At 39.9% G+C, this 22,517-nt stretch overlaps 1 protein-coding gene across 3 annotated transcripts in view; it reads right to left on the bottom strand.

Moving 5' to 3' along the window:
- Window positions 1-22,517, bottom strand: part of MTMR7 (myotubularin related protein 7) — a 48,127-nt gene that overhangs the window by 5,586 nt on the left and 20,024 nt on the right. Inside the window, exons 1-8 of one of the 3 annotated variants that reach the window (XM_086746087.1) lie at window positions 22,098-22,203; window positions 18,364-18,521; window positions 16,690-16,818; window positions 13,043-13,177; window positions 7,937-8,069; window positions 3,336-3,445; window positions 1,236-1,361; window positions 420-469 (exon numbers count right to left, since the gene is read on the bottom strand). In XM_086746087.1, the coding sequence (XP_086602213.1) occupies window positions 420-469; window positions 1,236-1,361; window positions 3,336-3,445; window positions 7,937-8,069; window positions 13,043-13,177; window positions 16,690-16,818; window positions 18,364-18,417 (737 nt within the window). In that variant the 5' untranslated portion in view covers window positions 18,418-18,521; window positions 22,098-22,203. Of the gene's footprint in view, window positions 1-419; window positions 470-1,235; window positions 1,362-3,335; window positions 3,446-7,936; window positions 8,070-13,042; window positions 13,178-16,689; window positions 16,819-18,363; window positions 18,522-22,097; window positions 22,261-22,517 lie in introns of those variants that run through there. The other 2 variants (XM_086746086.1, XM_010118943.2) reach the window with 2 other exon arrangements.

Here is a 22,517-nt window from a genome sequence, read left to right as displayed (position 1 = left end):
TTTACTTAATAGATAACTCACAGACATGCCTAAGATTATGTACTGTTCTGGGAGATGCAAACTTTGCTGAACAGGGATTTAAGTGGGAAATCTTGTCACTACTGAAAGGGACTTTGCAAGCCACATACATACTACTTTTCTTTCACATGGATCTCTCAGTTCTTGTAGCAACTGCAAGACCAGCACTCAGAATTCCCGATAACAGTCTTGGAGTACATATATAAGAAAAAACTGATAGGAAAATATTTCCTTTTGATTTTTCCAGAGAGCTAAATTATAAAGTAGGAGAAAAGGGTATGGCGGTTTCCTGAGGGCATTCTGTTGATATGCTTTGAAAGGCAACAAGGAAATAAAATTGGAATGGCAGCAAATACTGACTACATAAAAGTATATAGAGAAAAACCTTAGCACTGCCTTACCTGTGGTTAAATTTATGACCAAAGGAAACCCAGTCTTTTTCAATTAACACCTAAAATGAGAATATTGCGTTCAGTGTTGTGGAGCAGAGCTGACACAGGTTGAAGCAGGAAGAAGAGTGGTATAAACAAGCAGTATTGGAATCCCAGTTAATTCTTAGAATAAGCAGAAAAGTGACAAGCAAGAATGACATAAGCAAGCAGTATTAGAATCCCAGTTAATTCTTAGAACAAGCAGAAAAATAATGAGCACCACTGCAAAGTCAAGAGAAAGCAGCACTCATCACTGATGCAGGTATGCAGGTAGGATGCCAGTATTTCAACACAACTTAAATTAGCTTCATTTATAATTTTCTAAAATGGAACATAAAAATGTTTCAAACCTCTTTTAACACATGACCAGTAACTTGATAAGCATTCCTAGATGCTTTACTAGTGCTGGTTTGCTTGGAAAAGGAACACAGCTGCTCATTGCAATCTAACATCTAGGGAGCACACACTTCTGACACTGAAAACTCCACTGATCCCTGAAAATGAATACAAACTCTTGCTTGCACAAAAGCTTCTTCGGCTGCGATAAAGTTTCTTGGTCAAGGTTAGGGAAAAAAATAAATGGGTACCCAGCTGATCTTCACCTTTGATATCATTTCTTACAGAAACTGGGAGACTAACTTGGACAGATAAAATCTTTCCTTCCTACTTAAAAAAAAAAAAAGGCGGCATATTTAAGGAAAGTTTATTTTCCATTAAAACCAAAGATATTAATCTTAAATGATGCTATAAAATTTCTGTTTACTCTGTGAAAGAGAACCTGCTTACCATGAATCCCTTCATAGTCCTGTAATATGGATCCAACAGAAGGCTCGCTACAGAACAAACCTGGGCTGTCCTATCCCAGCCATCAGAGCAGTGAACAAGCACACTCACACCTTCCTCAGCCACAGCCTAAGGATACAGAAAAAGTCAGAAATTTCACGAGCAGGGAGAAAGGCAACAGTGAGAGAGGAACAGCAAGACAGCGCAATACAAGGAGTATTAATTTGGGAATTAGGAAACCTTGCTCTTTTTTTTTTCTGACACAGAGTTATTGAATTATGTTGAGTGTTCTCATTTGAAAAGTCTTAATCTCATCCCATCCTGTCAAAATGGTGGTTGCAGCATCACCTGTTTATGCTCCACTACAGGAGGATGTGGGATCTGTTTCAATTAAAATAGACCAGTCTGCCAGAGCAGACAACTACCTAGAGCAGTTTCAGATGCTGCTAATGCTCTAACTCACACACCAGCAACAGAGCAGCCGTATTTGCAATATGGCTCTTAATTTCCCTTGTTGACGGTAGTGCCAATAATGGCAATGTCTGTTTCCGATGCCAGCGCTGGAGTGGATATTATTACAGCATACTGCATCGCATGCCGACAACATACTCCTGGAAGGTTTGTGGGGAAGCCTGTAGTAGTGGTAAACTTCCATATCTAATAAGCAAGATTATATTAGTATGTTTAATGTAAATAACTGGGGAGAAAGGTTCCCATTTTATACACAAACACACAAAGAAGAGATCATGCTAGGTTTTCCGAAGTCTGGTGTTGCATTATTTTTGGAACTTGAGAGGTTTTATTAAATTCTGAGGGTTTTGGCCTTTGTCATTTCTAAAGAGAACTAAATTTAGAAAGTAGAGAAATAAAATAGGTTAGGAAAGACACTGCTTAGAAAAATAAACATTTATGTTAAGTTTGGGCTTAATAGGGAACGAGGAATAATAATAAATTATCTATGTTTATCTCAAGAGACAAGTAAATTGTACCAAAATAGAACCCCTATGGGCAGGAGACCAGTAACTGAGAACTGGGAACTGTACAAATTAGAACGGGTCAAAATGGATATCTGAGGAGGCACAAGGCTAGCAAGCATACGGACAAAAGATAAATTTTTCTGGACAGTATTTTAAGACTACCCACTGGGGAAAAGTTGGCAAAAGCGAATGTAAATGACCTGATTTCTATAAGCTAATGAAAGCTGGTAGGGCTGGGAGAAATAACAACATGTGCATTTATCCCACAGCTGCTGCTGAGGTAAGAAACTACAGTTGCCTGCTGAGCAGGAGGAAGCAAAGCTAGAGAAACAGGCAGTTACTGAAGAGGGAAACCCATGAAGTTTTATCCATATAGTCATACGTGGCAGGTCATGTGAATAAAAAGGCATAAAAGAAATTGTCATAGTAATCTTAAAAATAAGAACTGAAACAGTAAAAGGCAGAGCACAAGGAAGGGGGTGAGAGAATTAAAACTACTGTTGGTAGATGACAAATATCTGCATTACTGTTTAGGAGAAAAAATTTCTTATCAAAGTCAACAATTGTTTTCTGAAACAGTTCTCAAGTTTCTAAAGAGTAGAAGCTGCTAGAGAATTTGGCCATGGTAATACACAGGAGTTGGTTTAGGAGGTGAACTTAGTTGGTCACTAAATAACTCTGGCAGGGTAATGCAGTAGCTAATATTCCTATATTACAGCTACCATGCAAAGAAGTAGCCCTCGAACAGAAATCTTCAACAAAGAAGAAGTCCAGAAACCAGTGGAGGAGGCAGGGGAAACAGGGAAAGAAACAGTGACAGTCACTGCTGGGGAGTAAAGTAAGGACATTCAAATACCTGGCATAACAAGATACAGGATTGTAGAGGCTTTAGTAAACGTGAAGTCTTCAGTGCAAAAGATGGCATTTTTTTAAAGCCATATTAGCACAATATCCACACGACAGCACCTAAGAATCATCCCTCCTCATATATGACGCATCGCAAGATGGTTTTTTTTTCAGATAAAACATCACTGAAGATAACAGAAGTTACCCACACGCAGAGAATTTGGTCCTCACTTTCTGTATCTGGTTAGTCCAAGTTTTGTTCTCATTTTACACACTTTACCTTTGCAATAAAAATGCCAGCATCCATAATAGCTTTGATATGCTTCAGCCAGCCAGAATTTTCTAGGCCCCACAGAAAGTCACTCATTGAAGGCGATTTCAGCTCACAAACTGCAAAATAAGCTACGTCTTAAATGCAGAGTAATTATAGTCCCTTAAGCTTTCACTGACTGTTCAACCTAAGAGTTATCACTTCAGATATCCCCTGTGTAAAATACCCATCTTTGGAAAAGAATGGCTTCTTCACAGTCAAATTTAACCATTTTAAAAAAGCATATATTTAAGAATCAGGGCTGGGTCAAATTTCATACAACCCACGATGTTCATTTCAGTTAAAAAGAGAAGCTGTTACAAAGCCTGTTGCAAACAGTTCACCATATATATCCTTCTGTGCAGCACAGATTCTCCAAAATTGTGTTGACAGTGAAGTTTTCAAACCCCTGAGAGGGAATCTTCTTAATAATGAGGGCTTGGAAACAGAGAGCATATGATTTCTGCTGTCAGACAGGCAGCCAGCCACCCAAATTCTGCCACAGCCTCCTATTCGTAGCCACATTTGGTGATGAGGCTCTGTAAGGGCAGGCTTACCAAACCCAGCCTTCATAATCACCACAGACGATGGTGTTTGATTCACTCAAGAGCTCACCATCCCTGAATAAAACCTTATTAAAACTTCACTTGTAGCCAGAAAGTATTCTGATGGTGAGGAAAAGCCATAGTTCATCAAGGAAAATATCTTCCTGAAAACTTTCCAAGCTCCATGCAATGTTTAAAGAAAAAAAAAAAAATCTCAGTTTTTACAACTTTAAGTTTCTATCCTGCTGTATCCAAGTGTTTACTTTTTAATATTATTATTAATATTTAATATTCTGTTTGTGACAACAGAAGAAAAAAAAAAAAGGGCAATTAGAATCTAATCCAGATACTTTAATCCAGCAGCAAACAAATATTCAACAATATTTGGTGCAATCTATTTTCAACAGTGAGATACTAAATTCACCCCATAAACAGCCTATACATTTCTTTTGATCCATGTATAATTATACTGTCTAAGGAAAAAGATATTAACCAGTGAAATTCACTTAAGGAATACCGTGAAAAATGTCATGGTTTTTATTGAGTTAATGTATGACTTGTGAATTAATAATGTCTCAGTAGGTCTCTTCTTCTCCGGAAATCTAAAAGGCTCAGTGTATTGTGGCCATTATGACCAGTGGCAAAACTTCAGTTGCCTTCAATATAATTGGAATTTAATTTTACAAGCCAAAGTCAAAGTTTATACCACATCTGAACGTATTCGACTATCTTAACTCCATTTAATTCAGAAGCAAAATAGCCTAATGTGTCCATACAAAGGCTTGCAATCTTTCTATGTAGGGCCTCTTTCAGTTGGTTATTTTAAAGGTTATTTATAAAAATGCATAGATAGCAGCACTGAAAGCAAACAGCTTTTCACATGATTAATGGTCCTGGGCAGATGGAAGCATGACCAATTAGTAGCTGAATTCTGGCTGAAGCTGCTGTCTCTGTTTACAGAAGCCCAAGGTAAGGCTGAAATAGTGCTTTGCTCATTCCCACTACCAAATTAGAGTCAATATTTACCGACCACTTCACTGAGCAAAGTTCAGACTGTCCTAAAGGCATACACTGTATATTTCACATGATTTTGGCTACTGATCTGGACCTTAATACTGAGTTGAATTATGAGGCTTATCCTAAGGGGAAAAGGTGTTTCCATCTCAGCAGAAAAGGTACCAAAATCTTGGAGAACTAAGACCTGCTCCACCTGTCCGCTGGGCACAGGGAAATCAAGAGCCCCTGGGCAGAGCTCATAGCAACCCAGCAGTGCTCCCTTCCTCAGGAGGGGAGGAAGAAACAGGGCACACAGTGGAGATTGCCTCTTCAAACAGAAAAAGCACCAGAGGAGGATGCTGGACCAGCTCCCCCATTTCTGGTGGCACAGTGAGAGAAAGGAAATGCTGTGGGCCAAACCCCCAGGCCCTCTTTCTGGCTGATCTGAAGTCCAAGGATCAGAGGGCTGCTGTTACATCAGCAACTAGTGCTGCTGGCACGAGAGGAGAAGCTCATATTTGCTGTTTAAACACAGACAGGGAGCATGCGGAATCATCACCTCAACGTACAGCAAACGGGGGTCAAGTCTTGGTTGGCCCTGGATGTACAGCAAAGCTCACCCCATCACAAGTACCAAACAGCAGCCTCAGTCAGCCCTGGAATCTTTACTGAGACAAGTCCTTGTGCAACATTTCCTTCCAATACTAAAATATTATTTCAAAGAGCTTGTTTGCACTATCAAAATTATCATAAGGATCTTCACATACACCTCTCTTTAAATGGAAAAAAAAAAAAATCAGTACTATGCTGAAGCAATATGAGGCAGCAGAGACAAAAGTAAAACAATTTTTTTTTTTTTCTGGAAGACAAATTCCAGAATGTTGAAATGCATGCACTTACAGAGTACAGTCAAATCTCAACATTTTTTGCATATTCTGAAAAAAAGCTCATTATTCTACCAATTTAATAATTCTATAATGCTGATCTATTTTGCCAAAAATTAACATTATAAAAGAGTGCATACATACTAAATTTAAGAGAAATAAAATTGCTAGAATTAAAGTCAGTAAAAATCACAAAGCTGAAACCAATTTTTTTTACCTCCTTAAATAAATTATTGACATTATTATAAGTATAAATTAATTTCTTCAGCTTTTTCCTAAAGAAGTGTCATCGAAATGAAGACATTCCTAATATAAGTGCATTTTCCAAAGGAAAACTGAATAATCAATTTTTCTTCAAATTTCCTCAGTATGGAAAGTTATTTAAAATTGCATATTTAAAATAATCTGCAGTCTCTCATGTGAAAAAAATCTTCCAACTTTCACTTCTACTTAATTCCAGTAAGTTGAATGAAATTACCCTCGTTGCACTCCTGCAACACATCAGACTTATTATGTCTTGATGTCCTCTTTTCATGCTGTACACTTCCAGTACAGCACACATTAAACTAAAATCAGTTTTCATTAGCCTCATCTATCACTTCAAAGGTTTTTATGTACCCCATAGTATCTCACAACAGATCATGAGCAGACATATTTCATAACACTTGCAGTGTAATGTGATGTTTTCCCTTAGAGATTCACCTAGTTGAAATCACAGACTTTCACTTCTCTAATTTCTGATCTTATCTACCATATATGAGATTTCAACACAACAAATTAAAACCTATGAAACCAGCAGATGTTTTGAGCATACGGCTCGTTTTAAAATAGACGCTAAGAAGTTATGTCCCCCTAAGCAGCCTGAAGTGTTAAATGCATTAGAAATTACCTTGTTGCACGTGAGTTTGGGCCACGGGCCTGTCTCACAAGCCTTTGGCTCAAAAACAATACACAGCACTGTCCCACGCAGCCAGGCTGCTTGTTTACTGTTTTAACTTTGATAGTGTTAAGCTGAACAAATAAAGGGACAGGTTTATTCACCCAGCCTCTCTCCTAGCCAAACAAGACCTTGTAGAGAACTAAAAATCCTTCTATTTTCCTTCCTAAGACCAAGGAATTAAGTAAAAATATGTCATGAAGAGAGTGACTGTTTTACCTGCATCACGTTTTACTGCTAGTTTTCATAAACTGCTTTTATTTAAAAACAGAGCACAGCTCTCCTGTCATGGAAAATGTAAGCCCTACCTACATCTAAAATTCACATTTGCATACAGACAAGGGGAGACAGATGAAGAACAGAACAGCATGGGCAGACCATCGAGAATAGCTAGATGAAGCTGATCCAGGAGCTGGCAGAAGGTGTTGAGAATATACACGAGGTAAATACTGAGACTCTGTGGAGTGGGAGTGAGCACTGTTTACTATTTGCTTGGTAAAAATCAACAAGCCGTTGAGGGTCAAGGATGGCTTATTTATTCTTACCCTTTTCCCAGAAGGCCTCTAAACAGTAATGTAATCCAAATATGAAATGGCAGTAAAGATGTGCTTGTTTATATACTGAGAAGTATTTATAAAGCAATTACTATTAATTTCCATAGGATTATGAAGGTGCTGAATGGTTACATCCATTGACTATGAGTTTCACAAATAAACCTGATGTGACAGGCTCTATACAGGGTATGAGTGAATTTCTATTAAAATTCACAGTCTAAAATGCATGACTACCTTATCGACCACCTACAAAAATCTGATAGATTTTCTGAGCTTAAAAAAAATTTCCTATACTTTCCAGTAGCATCAAAGTCAGCTGTGATTTTTTTCATTACATCATCAAACTGTAAACCGCAAAAGACGATGTAGTAGAAGTAAAGTGTATTGACGTTAAATTAATTTTGTCATTAAAGTAAATGATATCTGGATTCACCCACGAAACAAGGTGTTTGCACAATTAGGAAATCACCACTAGTTGCAATGATGCTCCAGTGCACAAATCCCATTAGCCAGCAGGCAGCTGCATGCAGCTGCTACAGGTAAAGCTCTTTTTTCGTACCCATTTTCACTGCTGCTGATTTCAGAGCACTTATCCTGATTTGTGTGACAGAAGGATCAAATCTTTCCACTGGTTTTCAATAAAGAAGATTATTACCTTCAAGCATTTTCTGCAGACTATTTCTCATGACATGGATGTTCTCAATGCCTATGAATTGAAACTTGATGTTGGAGTAGTTGTCTTCATTTTCATATCCCTTCCCTGCTGCTCTGTTTGCCATTGCGTTGAGCTGAAAAAAATTAGGCAAAATTGGATGAAAACCAGTAGCAGACAGATTCCTTTCAAAACAAAACTCATGGTCTACTGCAATAAATCAGAGTGATTTAAGCCAAGCACAAATTGGTAGCATTTATCACAGTGTCAACACAACGGGTTAGGAATTGAGGGTCTGTTTACAGCCTGTTGCAGGGTGCTGAGCTGCTGAGGCTCTGACCTCTATTTTACACGCTTTGAGTGAAACTTCACTAGTGTGGTTAGTCACAAAAAAACCCACAGCTTACGTAGGGTACCTCTGCAAGAACATAAAGGTTTTCATTTGTTTTTAAGAGGCTATTCTGATTTTACTTGTTATAAGCATTATGTTTACTAGCAAAACATACCCAGGAGGTGGCAGTGTCTTATCTGCCATGCCACTGTTTCATAGCATATGTACACTGTAAGGTTGGCCAAATTACTGTGGTTTACTGCTCAAAGCATCCAAAAGTTGATACAGCTTACTTCCTTGAAGCCTGAAATAATGACAAGAGAGTTTGAGTAGTTTTTTTCTAAGTTTATAGTATCCTGGCTCTAGTTGTGTAAGACCACAAAATATTTGAATTGACAAAACTACCACAAATATTCTCATCTGCAATGCAGTGCTATCAAATATTTTGCTGTGCTTCAGCAGAAAACACATTCAACTGGAAGTTGGAGTTTTGAAATTGAATCTGTTACTTGCTTCCCAGCATGGGAAAGTCACTAAATGCTTCTTTAGTTCAGTTTTCCCAAGCGTAAAATTAAGGGGTTTTTTTTAACGCTTATTTTCCCTCCTTTTGAAATTCTTGGGGAAAAAGCAAAACTATCTGCCAAGCCCCTTATGCCAAATTTTGATCTCTGGGCTGAAAGCTACAATTGATAGAAATGAATTAAGTACTTTTATTCTATTACTCTATTTTTTTTTAATTATTTCCTATAGCAAAATCTCACTGTCCAGTAGAAAGAAATTGTCTTTTTGCATGAAGTCCCCGCTCTTCTATGAAATGCACTCTGTAAGGCTGGGGAGTCTTTGAACTTCCCAAGAAATATGAAGGCTCCAGGAGTAACAAAGCAGCCCACGTGGCAGAACCTCCACACCTCCAAGCACAACTAACAGCTTCTGCTCAGGAAAGATTTAAGAATTAAATAATTATGAACATTGCACATCCAGACTGGAGAGCCCTAACAAAGCTTTTGGAGAGACCTTATGAGGTATCAGTTGGACAAAAAGTGACTCATCTTCACTGCAGCGAGAGCCAATGCTCATGAAATATCAAAGCAAAGTATCTCTTAGGCATTGCCTAGGGGATAAGAGGCTACGCAGATAACTCTGGTTCCAGTTTATTTCCCAATATTACAGACAGTATTATTGATTCACTGCTTCTGTGTCACTTCTGAAACTCACAATAACATACTTCAGTACTCAGCTAATGGTATTATGGGATAGACAAGAATGTGTCTCATCCTGCTCTCTTCCACCCCAAACACACAAACTCCCAAGATTCAATACTCATTTGCAGCTGAAGGCATGCAATTGAGTAGGATTGATTGTCAGCTGCCAACTTATCTCCAACTAAAATGAACAAGTCTAGTTTCTTTACGTCATATGTCAAAACAGGTTTCTGTGGACCACATTTGACCTCTTAAATTTCAAAGGAAACAGACTAAAAGCTTTTTATGCCACTATAATTTCCTTATAGATACATAAGCAAATAGATAGGCAAGACTGCTTTTCATTTATTTTATTCTGTACAATTTAAGACGTGAAGACAGGGGATTTTTTCCCATCTTCACACTTTCTGGTTCATCTGCTCATTCCCATGAGCAGAACTTGGAAACAGGAATACATAGTTATGTTTGTGGACCACCATTAGGAATTGAAACGTTGCATGATTTTCACGATACACCAGAAGAAACTATAATCTAAGACAGAAACCTAGGCAAAAAAAAAAAGCCAGCATTTTTCATGTACTCAAGTCCTGTGTAAAACTTCTTTTAACTTGTAGTATGCAATTCAGAAAAAAAGTGCAGGCAAAAAAAAATTGTCTATCAACCAGCAGTCTGCTGATGTTTTGACTATCAATGAACAATAAAAAAAAATATAGCCTGTGAACAGCATGTCATTTAAGGACAGAGTCCTCAGTGTGACTTGCTAGAAAGATATAAATTATCTGCTGAATCCTAATCTTTCTCTTTTGAAGTAGTCACCAGTGTTCTAATGTAAACAAAATGAAGCAGTCTCTCTCTGCAATAGCATATAGCTTCAGGAAAAAGATCTGTACGCCTGAGTCTAAGCCACCACGAACCCCTGAAACCCTAAATGAAAAACGTCTAGCCCCTAAATGACCTAATCTTCAGTACAATAAATGCTATTAACTGTCTCCGCCACAGAGAAATTTTATCACAGAAATCCTTTATTAAGACAGCCTGGAATAGCCCTCTTTAAAAGTAAATAAATGTAAGGTTAAACTTGCAAGGCTTTCTGACACTCATTTATTTTAAATATTGTCAGTTGCCAAACTTCGCAGCTGCCACAATATTTACTAACAAGTTTTCCACATCACCTACCAAATTCCATCTGTTGCTCTTAAAGCAGTTGTTGTAAAGTTGTCCAAATTGTGCCTGTCCTCACTTAATCTCAGCAAATATGAGGAGACAATCTCTAAAGGGAAGAGATCTCACTTGCCAGATTTCCTGGCGTCTTCTTCAATGTGAAGGATAACCAAGTCCTGTCTTGTTATAAAGAGTTATAGAACTAATTTGTCTTACTCATAAGCAGTAAGTTTATATTAGCTTCTTCTGTAAACACATAGAGGAAGGAGAAAATTAAGAAAGACAGTAGCCCAAGTAAAGCTCTGCATGTGGTCATCTTGGTATACTTAAATGAAGCAGAAACAAAGCCTTCTTCCACAGCCAAAGCTTTTGTTTTGAAGATTATCGAGTACAATGAAGGACAGCACATGAAGAGCACTTGGGAATGCTGAATTGAAGGGCCCATCAACACCCACCATCTCTGCAAGGAACCAGGTCCCATGAGAGAAAAGGCAGGTAGTTTTTTAGCTTCCTACAGTAATGGGAAACTTTGCACCAGATTTGATAACTTACCTTTACATTTGTTAAAGGTGCCCTGAGGAATGCCAGGAACAGCTTTCACTGGTATCTGTCACTTCCTACATGCTCTAGGTTTATGCATGTATTAGGAGCTGCAAAATTAACTGTAACAGCTGTAACAAGGCTGTATTTAGCACCTGGGGTCACAGGAGTTTTAGAAAATCAGTCTTTGCAGCAGAGAGAAAAAAGTAGAAATCTGTGCATACAAATTTCTTTACATGAAAACTTCTTTTTTTCACAAATAAATTAAATGAAAATAAACAGTTTTCATTTTCTGAGGGGGTTCTGAAGAAGCCAGTGTTGCTGGAAATACGCTGTCACTCATGACTGAGTGAGCCGTTTTCTCTCCACTTAAAGTACAGGCTTTTTTCACTACAAACAGGAGGTGTCTCACCAAAGTCATTTACCAGAAAAATTTACAGGATGAGATCCTCCTGTTATTGCCTTGCAAAATATCATTAATCGCCAAGTGAGGAAGCATTTAGTAATAAATCCCATCAATGAGCGACATCCTTAATAAGGGAAGAGTACCAATACCATCAGCCAGGAAATGCTAAGCTGTAAATATTATCACATACAGAAAACTGTCAAGCAAGCATTATTTAGGCAGCCAGGTCTGTACTTCCTATCCAAAGCCTGCTCAGAACACAGTCATACCAATCCTTTCCTAGCGCTCATCATGATTCATTTTCTTCAGGACCATACGTAAGGTGGTATCATTCTCATCTTACCAATAAAAAAGAGGAAACTGCAAGTCAAAGTAGTCACCAAATTACAAAGTCCAATGAGACATCCCAAGGCCCTGATTTTCTGCCTACTGCCTCCCACTACAGCTGTGAGCGCTCAGCACTTTCCCACCACCACTCTGGTCTTCAGTCAACGGCCAGCCAGAGAGGTTCCCCATGTCTGCTCCAGTGCTGCCAGCTTTGCCCTTCCTCACTCCATTCATCATGTTTCTCAGCTTTAGCCACCTTGCCCTTTCAGGCTCTGTCTCCTGATCTCAGGATGCTGTAACAGCTTCCTTGTTCCTTTTTCCTCAAGCCTTTGCTCTTATTTTTCCTTTCTCCTCCGCTATAGCTGATCCTGCATCTACTAGGGATTTAGCAGAGATTTGCCCCTTTAGTTTGTTTTCTTCAGATGCTTTGGTAATTTCAATAAGGAAGCTACTGATACTGTAAGAAAAAAATATATCCCTGCTCTAACCTCCAGACACTGAAGGCTATCTAGTCCTCATCAACTTGAGCTGTTTGCCAAATTTGGATGCAAGTTTTTTTTTTTAGCTTACAGCCTCTTTTAGATCATTACTGAGTTTCTGTCTTTCTGCACAGCATAATTTTTTCTAAAGCTTTTCTTTTAGCCAAAGATTTTAGTCAATTATAGAGATATGGCATCTGACATCACTATTTACCATATTTCAGATTCTCTCTCAAAAACACAAAAGTGCTGGAGATATTCAAAGAATCATAGAATCATAGAATGGTTAGGGTTGGAAGGGACCTTCATAGGTCATCTAGTCCAACCCCCCTGCAAGAAGCAGGGACATCCCCAACTAGATCAGGTTGCTCAGAGCCTCATCCAGCCTGGCCTTGAACGTTTCCAAGGATGAGGCATCTACCATCTCCGTGGGCAGCCTGTTCTAGTGCTTCACTACCCTCATTATAAAACATTTTTTCCTTCTGTCTAGTCTAAATCTACTCTCCTTTAGTTTAAAACCATTACCCCTTTTCCTATCGCTACAGCCCTACTAAAAAGTTTGTCCCCATCTTTCTGGGGGTTGGTCATTTGGGCTGTGCACCTTCCATAACATATCTAGCCCAGGTTGAGTCTTGCTATGTGCAAGAAATTTCATCTACTTACTTTGGGCCGTGTGTCAACAACGTATAGGAAATCACTTCCTGGATTTGCTTTTCTAATGGCCTGGAGCATCTGTTCATCCTCAAGGCATCGAGCACTAAAGCCAGATAAAGGCTGGCTGCTTCTACATATGGACGCCTGCAGAAAAACAAACAAAAAAATCAACACAGTTATTAAACAGAAATTATTTAGCATACAAAACCACATACAAAACCAGCTCATTAGATGTTTTCATAGGTGTACAGTTACGTGGGAAGGGCAGAATGGTAAATGAATCACATGTTAATAAAAAAATTCATTTTGAAAAGGCTAGGAAACATTAAAAACATACAACCTCATTGGCCCAAGTCTAGTCTTGAATCCAAGTTTTAGAGCTATTTTAAATATAGTACTTCCCAAATGTGGAATAACTGTGTCCCTGCTCCTTGCAGGGGGTTGCACTAGATGACCTTTAAAGGTCCCTTCCAACCCTAACTATTCTATGATTCTGTGATTCTAACTCCTGAAAGGTGGTCTCTAGAGGATTGACGAGTACAACATTGCAATCACAAGAACACTGATATCGCAAGAAGAACGGGTCCTTTTGCACTGTCACTCACACTTACCAGTTAGGACACTGCTTACATCAATGCACGCTTTACTAAACAGCCTGAGACACCATAAATTCAGGAAACGAAAATGTGTAACATGCAGCTAGACCACTGATGGTGGTGTATTTTTAGCTGCCTCTGGAGAAAGAACTTACTGCACGGGAACTGGGTCGGGCAGCCTGATTCTTGGAGTACAGTTATTAATTGGTGCTGCTGGAGAAGGCAAGAGAGTTTCTCCCCAGATCCATCAGGATTAGACCCCCAGATGAAACTGGGAAAGAAGGAACAGAATGTGAAATGGGTAAGCAGGGAGGTTTTTACTTCCACTAGGCAGAGGGCAGCTAGATCTGTAGAGAGCAAGGGGCTAACAGATGCATTTCCTAAGCACTGAACGTAAGCGTGAAGAGAATCTGCCTGCTGAAGGTCATGACCCATGCAGACCGTGCTGCAAATTACTTATTCCTGTGAGAAGGGACATGCTAATTTTCAGCCAAGTCTTTGAACCATCAGTAGTTAGTCAGTAAAATGTGGACCTTTAATACAGAAACCCTGAACTGTGTGAGAGCCTGTTCATACTTTATTAACAGTTTTTCAAATAGATTATTAGTTATCTAGAGTCTCACCTGCTGATTGGCACACCTTCCAGTGATTTAATATATGCTTATACCTCCTTTGCATGAAGCAAAAGGTACTCACATATACATGTCCACATACATACATACATGTCCACAACCTGTCATGTTAATAGAAGGAAGACATTTCTCTCTCATCCATAGTGTACCACACACAAGGCAGATATTGCCCTCAAGATTAAGGTTAGAATTAGGATTGTGGATGAAGGCTAGGATTCAGGGAAGTATAGGCTGGAGCCCATTTCATTATAAGATCCTGAGGGCCCAAAAGGCTAAGGTATCCGCTGGCACCAATATGAGAGGATGGCTTGTCTGTCAAGTTAGGCTTGGGGTTAAGATCATGTTTAGCCCCAGCTTAAGAAACAGCTGCACTGCCACTACTGCAAAACTAGGAAGATAAGCTGACCTAGCAACCGTTATGTATCATAAGTGGGAATCATTACCCGTGGCATCCGTGAAGAGATCACCTCCTGCTGAGGCCAATTGCTTCAGATGAGCACTTAGGTCTCTAATATTTCTTGGGCTATGTTTAAGAGCAGAGCAAGAGATGAGGTCATGTTTTGCTATTGCACAGGCTCAGCAGATAGTTCCAGAGTTTGATCTTCTCATATTCACAGAGATCATGCAATACGCAGAGTAAGGTGTCACATCATCATTGAATTTGTCAGCACCAAAGAGCCATGAGAAAGTTCTGGGTATGAAAGACTGAATGAGTGGCACCCATCTCCTCTGCATGCAGCAGACCTCTTCCCAATCTGCTGTTACCATAGCTGTTCAACGTCTACCATCACAAATCTTACTCCATTCCTGCCCATTACTCTATTAGCTGGCAACTCATGCCAGCCTCCAAACTCACAAGAAGGTATTTCCTCCAACATTCCCAACCCTCTTCCTAGCCCTCTGAACTGTGAAGGACCCAGGAGTAAAAGCAATGGTTTGTGTTTGTTTTTGGCTCAGATCCCAGTGGTCTGAACCTTAACCTGAACTCCAGCCACAACAAGGAAAATATTCAGGCTGAAACCACAAAACTCACCCAAATCGGATCACCATATATTGAAACCTAGCTGACCCCGGACATTTTTTTTTTTTCACTGAGATTTGGAAATGTGCAAGTGTTTTGAATCCTAGATATCTATATTTGGACTTAGTTGATTATGCAAAGTGATTAACTTTGAAAATTTTGTCCCTAATGAAATGTGAAAGATAATATGCAATTTATGCAGACTGTATTTACTGTTTAAATCTTTCTATCCTCCTGTTTTGTTGTCAAATTCATAGATCTTTATGGAAGCAGAATACTGATGAAATAAGGGGTAAAGAAGGAGTCAAAATAATGTCTCATTCCTTCCTTCTGAAGCTCTAAACTTATGATAGGGGCCACTGTAAAGATAAGATTTCCATGGAGACTGTAGCTTATGATTCCTGCTTGTGACATCCTATGGAAATATCTCCCATCCTGCACTGCAAACTCTACAGATGCCCTGTAATCCCACATTAGCTCTGTCTCTCAGGAAGTCCTGCCCAGCTCCCCAGCAGGGAAGACCTCTCCATGCAGTTGTCATCTGGCACTGAAACAGGAGGAGGTATTAGACACATAGATCCTTTGTCAGTACAGAGGGGATGCCATCCTCCTAATTGGTAATGACAGCTGAGCTAAGCCAATCCCTAGGGGGCTGGGACACAAATGTAAAAAACACCCAGTCCACGGGATCCTTCAGTCCCAGAGTCTTCTTTATCTTAGCTGCCAGAAACATAAATGCAAATACTCTAGGTACAGAGTTTCTTTTCTAAATAGTTACAGACAAGTGAGGCAATTCCTCACTCAGCTCTGATAATATCTGTCACAGAGAGGAGAAGCCAGACACTCCCAGCTTTTACAGACAAGGAGAATCTCTTCAACCAAGCTACGATACATTGCTCAGCCAAAATTTGGTAACTCTTTCATCCATTCCTTTTGGGTCTATTCACAATTTTTTTCTTCAGAGGCTACTCCTGATTCTGTAACTGTTGCAAGTATAGTTTTTCCTTCTCCTTGACTTGCTCTCAGGCTGTGACTACCAGATCCTAAACTGCTCTGTTCTCCTCCCAATCACCTGCTAAGCTGCCTGCTACCAGCCTTCACTCTTCTGCCACCCATGTTTCAGACATCTTATACTACTCCACTTGCTTGTGCTACAGGGATCGCATTTTTTTTGTGTTGGCTGAATGATGAAGCTGGGTTTAAATGGCTGCATTAAATGCCTATTAATGATCTAACCATAATTCCAGTGTGTGCCCGTATGCACAAACCACGCTAACTAGACTACGCTAACCATCTTTTTTTTTAATATAAAATAATCACTGATTTCTTCTTACGAAGCTTACTGGAAGAACTATGAAAGCAAAGCCAAAATATGCAAACACTTCAAAGCTATAAATTCACACTTACATTGTTATCCTTGCAGTAGTAGGAAAGAGCTGGGAAACGCCTTCGGCTTCGAAATTTGGAGCTCCCTACTATGATGTGTGCAGTCGCAGACTTTGGTACATACACTTCCGTAGGATACGAGTCACAGACCTGTGAAAGGAAACCCTGCTTATTTGGTCTACAAAATACAAGTAACATTAGCCACCTCCACAGCAAAAACAAAATACCAAGGAACTCTATCTCAGGGAATATTCCATCATTATTGTATACACATCCAACATTTCTCAAAGCAGTCTTTTGAAGCTGGAAAGTATTAATTCTAACTTATAGATACCAAAACTGAAGCAGAAGGGTTGAGGGGCTGCATTTCCAAATGTTAACTCATGCCTCGTTGAGAACAGACAGGTATAACGTATACTTACACAAGAAAATATTCATCATTATGTACAGGAAGGTTGTATTTAGAACTGCAGTTTCCTCTGTAGCAGAATACAGAAGTAAGGATGGGAGTAAGTGAAGGTCTCAAATACCCCTCTGTTATAATGGGATGGGACTATAGACCTAAATTTTTCAGCAAATCTGATAATAAAATAAAATGACAAAAATAGGGACTCGGAGAAAAGAAATTAATCCATATGAAAAAAGGGTATCAAGAAGCAAGGAGCCCTGACAATGCCTACCACTTCTGAAAGGAACTCAGTGAGCCTGCAAAAAAAAGCCTAGAAGTTCCTCTGGAGATAAGTGGGACCATAAATGGGGTCCTGGTCTAACTTCCTTTTCCTGATACTGCCTAGAGCATTCTGTCTGGGGTCAAAAGGATACCCAGTACCTCCCTGGGACTTTCTAAGATGATGAAAGGAATTAGGATGTCCAGGATGAAATTAGGTTCTGAGAGAGTCAGAGATATGTAATGGAGAAAGAAAAGGAAGGGCTTGTGGTTACAGATGCTGCTGCAGTGAACTGGGTTTGTTCATGATGCCATTTTTCCTACACTTTATCTTAAAAGAGGTCAAACATTTTTTTCCGCTTGTTTTAACAAAAAGAAAACAAACTCTGACAGCACATTCAGGCTTCTCTGAGAATTTCACAGGCCTTCCCTAACATGGATATGCTCCAGCAAAAGAGCGAATGGAGTGCATGGACAAACTTCCTTCAAAAATACTTTGGTTATTATTACTCACAATTAATTAACATTCTAGGGACTTCAATCGTACAAGACTGAACTAGGCAGGACAGCAGACAGCTAGGAAGAGATATGGCCTGTCAGATGACTGTGAAAAACACTAACAGTCAATCACAGAGGCTTCAAAAGGACTGTGAGGATAGCCAGTGTGGAAAAAATATTGCTAAATTCACTATTTCAAGTAATTTTTTCTTAACATGACTGTGTAGTAATTTTATATAACCCTACGTGTCAGTAAAATGCTCATTCAGACACATAACATTAGGTACGCTTTACGCTGTGGACACGTTTTCTGTGCTTCACTTCTACATATGTTAAATGAAGACACAACCTTTCTGCCACTTCCTATGTTCTTTTTTTAATGAGAAATAGTGGAAGAACTGCACCTTACTACATGTGTGTACAGCACTGAGTACAACAATCCCACATCTAAGCACTACAGTAGTTCACAGTGAGACTGCTGATTTACTTTACAGACAGTCTCTGTAACAAAAAAACCCACGACAACTCACTCCGTAGCCTCTGTTTACATCACTAATCTGCCAATAGTTGTTTGGAACACCCATCCGATTATATTCTTCATTGAGGTCCACAAGCTTCCAACCTTGTTCTCGTTCTTCTTTATCTAATTTTGGATTGAATGAGAAACAATACAGCTCTTCATATTTCACTGAAAGAAAAATAAGCAAACAAATGGAAACAGTAAACCAGATTTCTCATCCTGAACTCACACTTCCAAAACAGAACTTGGTATTGTCTTTTATGTAGTTTCTTTTAAAATAGTAAGCTTTGCTATACAAAAGCACATATCCTGGTTTATAACAATTATCAAGTACACTTTGAAAGTATTGTGCTCTTTTGCTATGCGTACATGTTGCAATATATGTGCCTTATTAGTACTGCTACTTAAAATATACTACATTTTAGTATATTTACTGTATGGGTTCTGCTAGACCTCTTCTCTACTGAACTGTAAAAGCCTCCCTCAGCACAAAGACAAAATGTCAGTGATAATATGCTTTCATCCAAAGAAAAACTGAAGTCAGTGCCAGAATAAGCACTTGTTCTGCAAAGGAATTTGCTGGCCAGAGTTAGCTTAGGGGTCCCTTTACCAACGTAACATCTGTCCTGTGGAAAAGACAAAAGATCTGAACAATGGGATACACAGCACAATCTTCCAAAAATGAACTAATTCAGAAGTCTTTGTCCCTAAATAGGGAAGTTTCCAACAGATTCAATGAAATCTTCATTTTGTGGACTGCAAAATTCTGTCCTCGAATTATCAGCAAAGGCATTCATTATACAGATGTTGTAATAGCATAAAAATAGCATATGTTACATCAATCATTTTATCGTGACCATGAAATCACTTCAGTAGCTATGCCACCTGTCACCGTCAGTCAAGGAGCGTATAAGAAACTTTGCTGGTGCTGGAGTTTTTAACTTTTTTTAGGAATATATCTGTATTTATGCTAATGACTGTCTTAATCCTAGTGACCAACGGCAGCCAGACACCAGTGCCATTAAATGCCGACTGTCACTGATACGAATAACTGTTCAGCATATTGCCTGAAATTAACGTTCTCATTGATACTTAAGATATCGTTATGTCACAAGGGTATGTTTCATCCTGTTGCTCCGAGTTCCTTAAAACTTTCTGATCAATAGTTTTTTAGCTTTAGAATTGAAGTAAGGTAAATCATCAGCTGAATCCTCTCTGATTTCATAGAGGGCTTCACTCAGGCTCCCTTATGGTGGAATGAATGGAAAGAACAGACAGATAATGGAAAATGGAGCCTGAATGAGTCAAATTTTCTCCTCATGGAGTAAAGTGTACCTCCTAACGCTGAGTAACTGTGTTACCTAAAGAAAGTACAGTTTTGTGCCCAGACAAAACGACACGGCAGAGTACTGTCAGGGTACATTTGGCTCAACTCGCAATCGGAGCCTTCTGATTTTAAGTAAGCAAGATTTTATCCTTTCTCACATGAGGATGGGATAGTTTGCTGGAGAAGGAAAACTACTGTGCAGCTGAACTATGCAGACAGCTAATTCTAATGCAGTCTGCCACTGAATTTGTATTCAGGGTCCACAGCTCTTCTTCCCCTTGTCATTTGGTATGCCCATATCAAAGTGTCCTGTTCTGGTGCACAGCAATACGCACACCTCCTCTGGGCTCCAGGGAAAGAGCATTACAGAACCACATTCCTTCCAGCACCCATGAACTCATACTTACAGCTGAGATCCATGGAATTAGCCCAGATTTACATTGGCAGAAGCACTGACTAAATTTTTCTCATAGTTTTTAAAACTTCTCTGATTACTTTCATCTTGCATTACCTAGCATATCAAGTTATATCTGCTGCAGTTGTATATTACTACTACTACTCCAATTATAGAAGGTACTTTATAAAGTTCAGTAGCTGTGCTGGATGACTATGCTAAATGCTTTAGCCAATGTTGTCAGTTTTGTACAGACTGTGGTAAACATTTTCTTTGTATACTATTAAAATAATAGTAAAGGACAGAGGTTGGTGCTGTATTTCTACAGTTATCATTTAAAATAAACAATACAGAAGCCTTGTCAGCTGGTTCTTTGGAGAGCAGCTATAATGCACAGGATTAGATGCTGGACTTTGGTGCAACATTTGGATTTTCATTGAAAAGATGAAAGGTTTCAAAGGGGTCTTGATCTGAATTCAGAAATTCAAAAAGGGCACATTCAAAACATAGGCCAATAATAGGCCAAACACATTCAATAATAGGCCAAAACACTGGCAGTCCCGTGGAATAAATGAACCACTTGCTGCAAAACCTTTTCTTGGGAAGGGGAAAACAGGAAAAAAAGAAGGAGAGAAGATGTTGGGGCAGAGAGGGGGAGGCACGAGCCTTGTGGGCCTTGCAGGCCTCACCCTCTGGCCTCCCGCCGGGCAGCCGACTGGGCCCGACTCAACCTGGCCTGGCTGGAAGAAGTGGAGAGGAGATGAGAAGTGAATAAGATGTAAAAAGGATCCTGAGAGGCGTCTGCCAGCCTGTTGTGAGGAACGGCTGCAGATGCCAAGGTCAGTGAAGAAGGAGGGGGAGGAGTAAAGTGGCTCCTGGCCAAGATTCCCCTGCAGCCTGTGGTGACGACCATGGTGGAGCAGGTTGTCCCCCTGCAGCCCATGGAGGCCCATGGAGGAGCAGAGATCCACTTGGAGCCCGTGGAGGACCCCACGCTGGGGCAGGTGGAGGCCTGAAGGAGGCTGTGGCCCGTGGAGGGCCCGCTGGGGCAGCTGTTCTGGAGGGACTGCACCCCGTGAAAGAGATGACCCACACCAGAGCAGTTTCACAAAGGACTGTGGCCCGTGGGAGGGACCCCATGAAGGAGCAGGAGAGGAATGCGAGGAGTTCTTCCCCCGATGATGATGCAGCAGCGTAAAACATCACGTGATGAACTGACCGCGACCCCCATTCCCTCTTCCCCGCTGCGCAGCTCAGTGGGGGAAGGTAGTAGAGATAATGTTAAGCTTGGGAAGAGGGAGGGGTTGGGGGAGGTTATCTTGTTCCCGGTCTCATTATCCTGCTGTTTTTAGTAATAAATGAATAGTTTTCCCCAAGTCGAGTCTGTTTTGCCCGTGATGGTAACTTTAAGGATTTCTCCCTGCACTTATCTCAAACCTCGAGCCGTTTTCCTTATATCATCTCTCCCTATTCTCTCGGAGGGTGGGAGGAGCGAGAGAGAGAGACTGCGTAGTCTGGTCCCGATCAGGGCTGAACTACAACACAATGATTTTAAGAAACTTATGCACAGCACAGAAAAGGAAAATTCAAATCTTACATGACCACTAAATATATCATAAGTTTTTTTTTGTCACAGCAGGAATGTGAAAGTTCCCTCATTTTAGAGACTTGTCTGTGTTTTCCTAAAGTCACACTTACACAAGGCATCCAGCAAACAACAGCTGCACAATAAATAGCATTATAATATATTTTATGGCCCATGATACCCTAGAGTATTATTTTAAACAAAAGTTCGTGTCACACTTTATGGAACGAACTACTTCTTATAAAGTGCCTTCTTCATTGTCCATAAGTGATTATTTTAACATGCTTGTCTGCTCAGAAACTTTTTCTCTCAGAACACATCTCTAATGATGTCTTTTTCTCAACCTGCAAAGGACAAAGAAGCACAGCTACATTTCTTCCATTATATTCTCCCTCTTCAGGATGAGGATTGACTTTTGTGCCAGTTTCTTTCCCATACCTGGTCGTGCCAGACGTATCAGAGATATGTAAACATCGTGGCAGTCTCGTTCCTGAGGGATGACCAGCTGGATGACCTGAAAGTTCTTGCAGCGGATCAGCAACGGGCAACCAGTGGCAGTGGTGGCCTGTTTCTCAATAGAGGAAATTTGGCTGTGAAGAACCTTCAAGGGAATTTAAAACAGTTATGTCAAGTGATCCAAATCTTTAGGAGGAAAAAGAATTATTTATAATGATCTGCCAGGGCAGGCACAGTAGCTTCTGCTACCATTTCAGAAAACCCCGACATCCTTTCTCTTGTAGTTTTGTTCCTGTCTCCAGCTTCAGGCTCAAGCAGTGCCTGACACATTACCTACAGAAAAAGAAGTGCTCCTGGAGGGTTTCAGCTGCTCAAACATTAGCCTGGTCATGCTATCCAAAG

The sequence above is a fragment of the Chlamydotis macqueenii genome, chromosome 4 (assembly GCF_036417535.1).
Source record: "Chlamydotis macqueenii isolate bChlMac1 chromosome 4, bChlMac1.mat, whole genome shotgun sequence".
Taxonomy (NCBI): Eukaryota; Metazoa; Chordata; class Aves; order Otidiformes; family Otididae; genus Chlamydotis; species Chlamydotis macqueenii.
The sequence above is the reverse complement of the archived record's forward strand: the minus strand, read 5'-3'. Positions and strand labels throughout refer to the sequence as shown.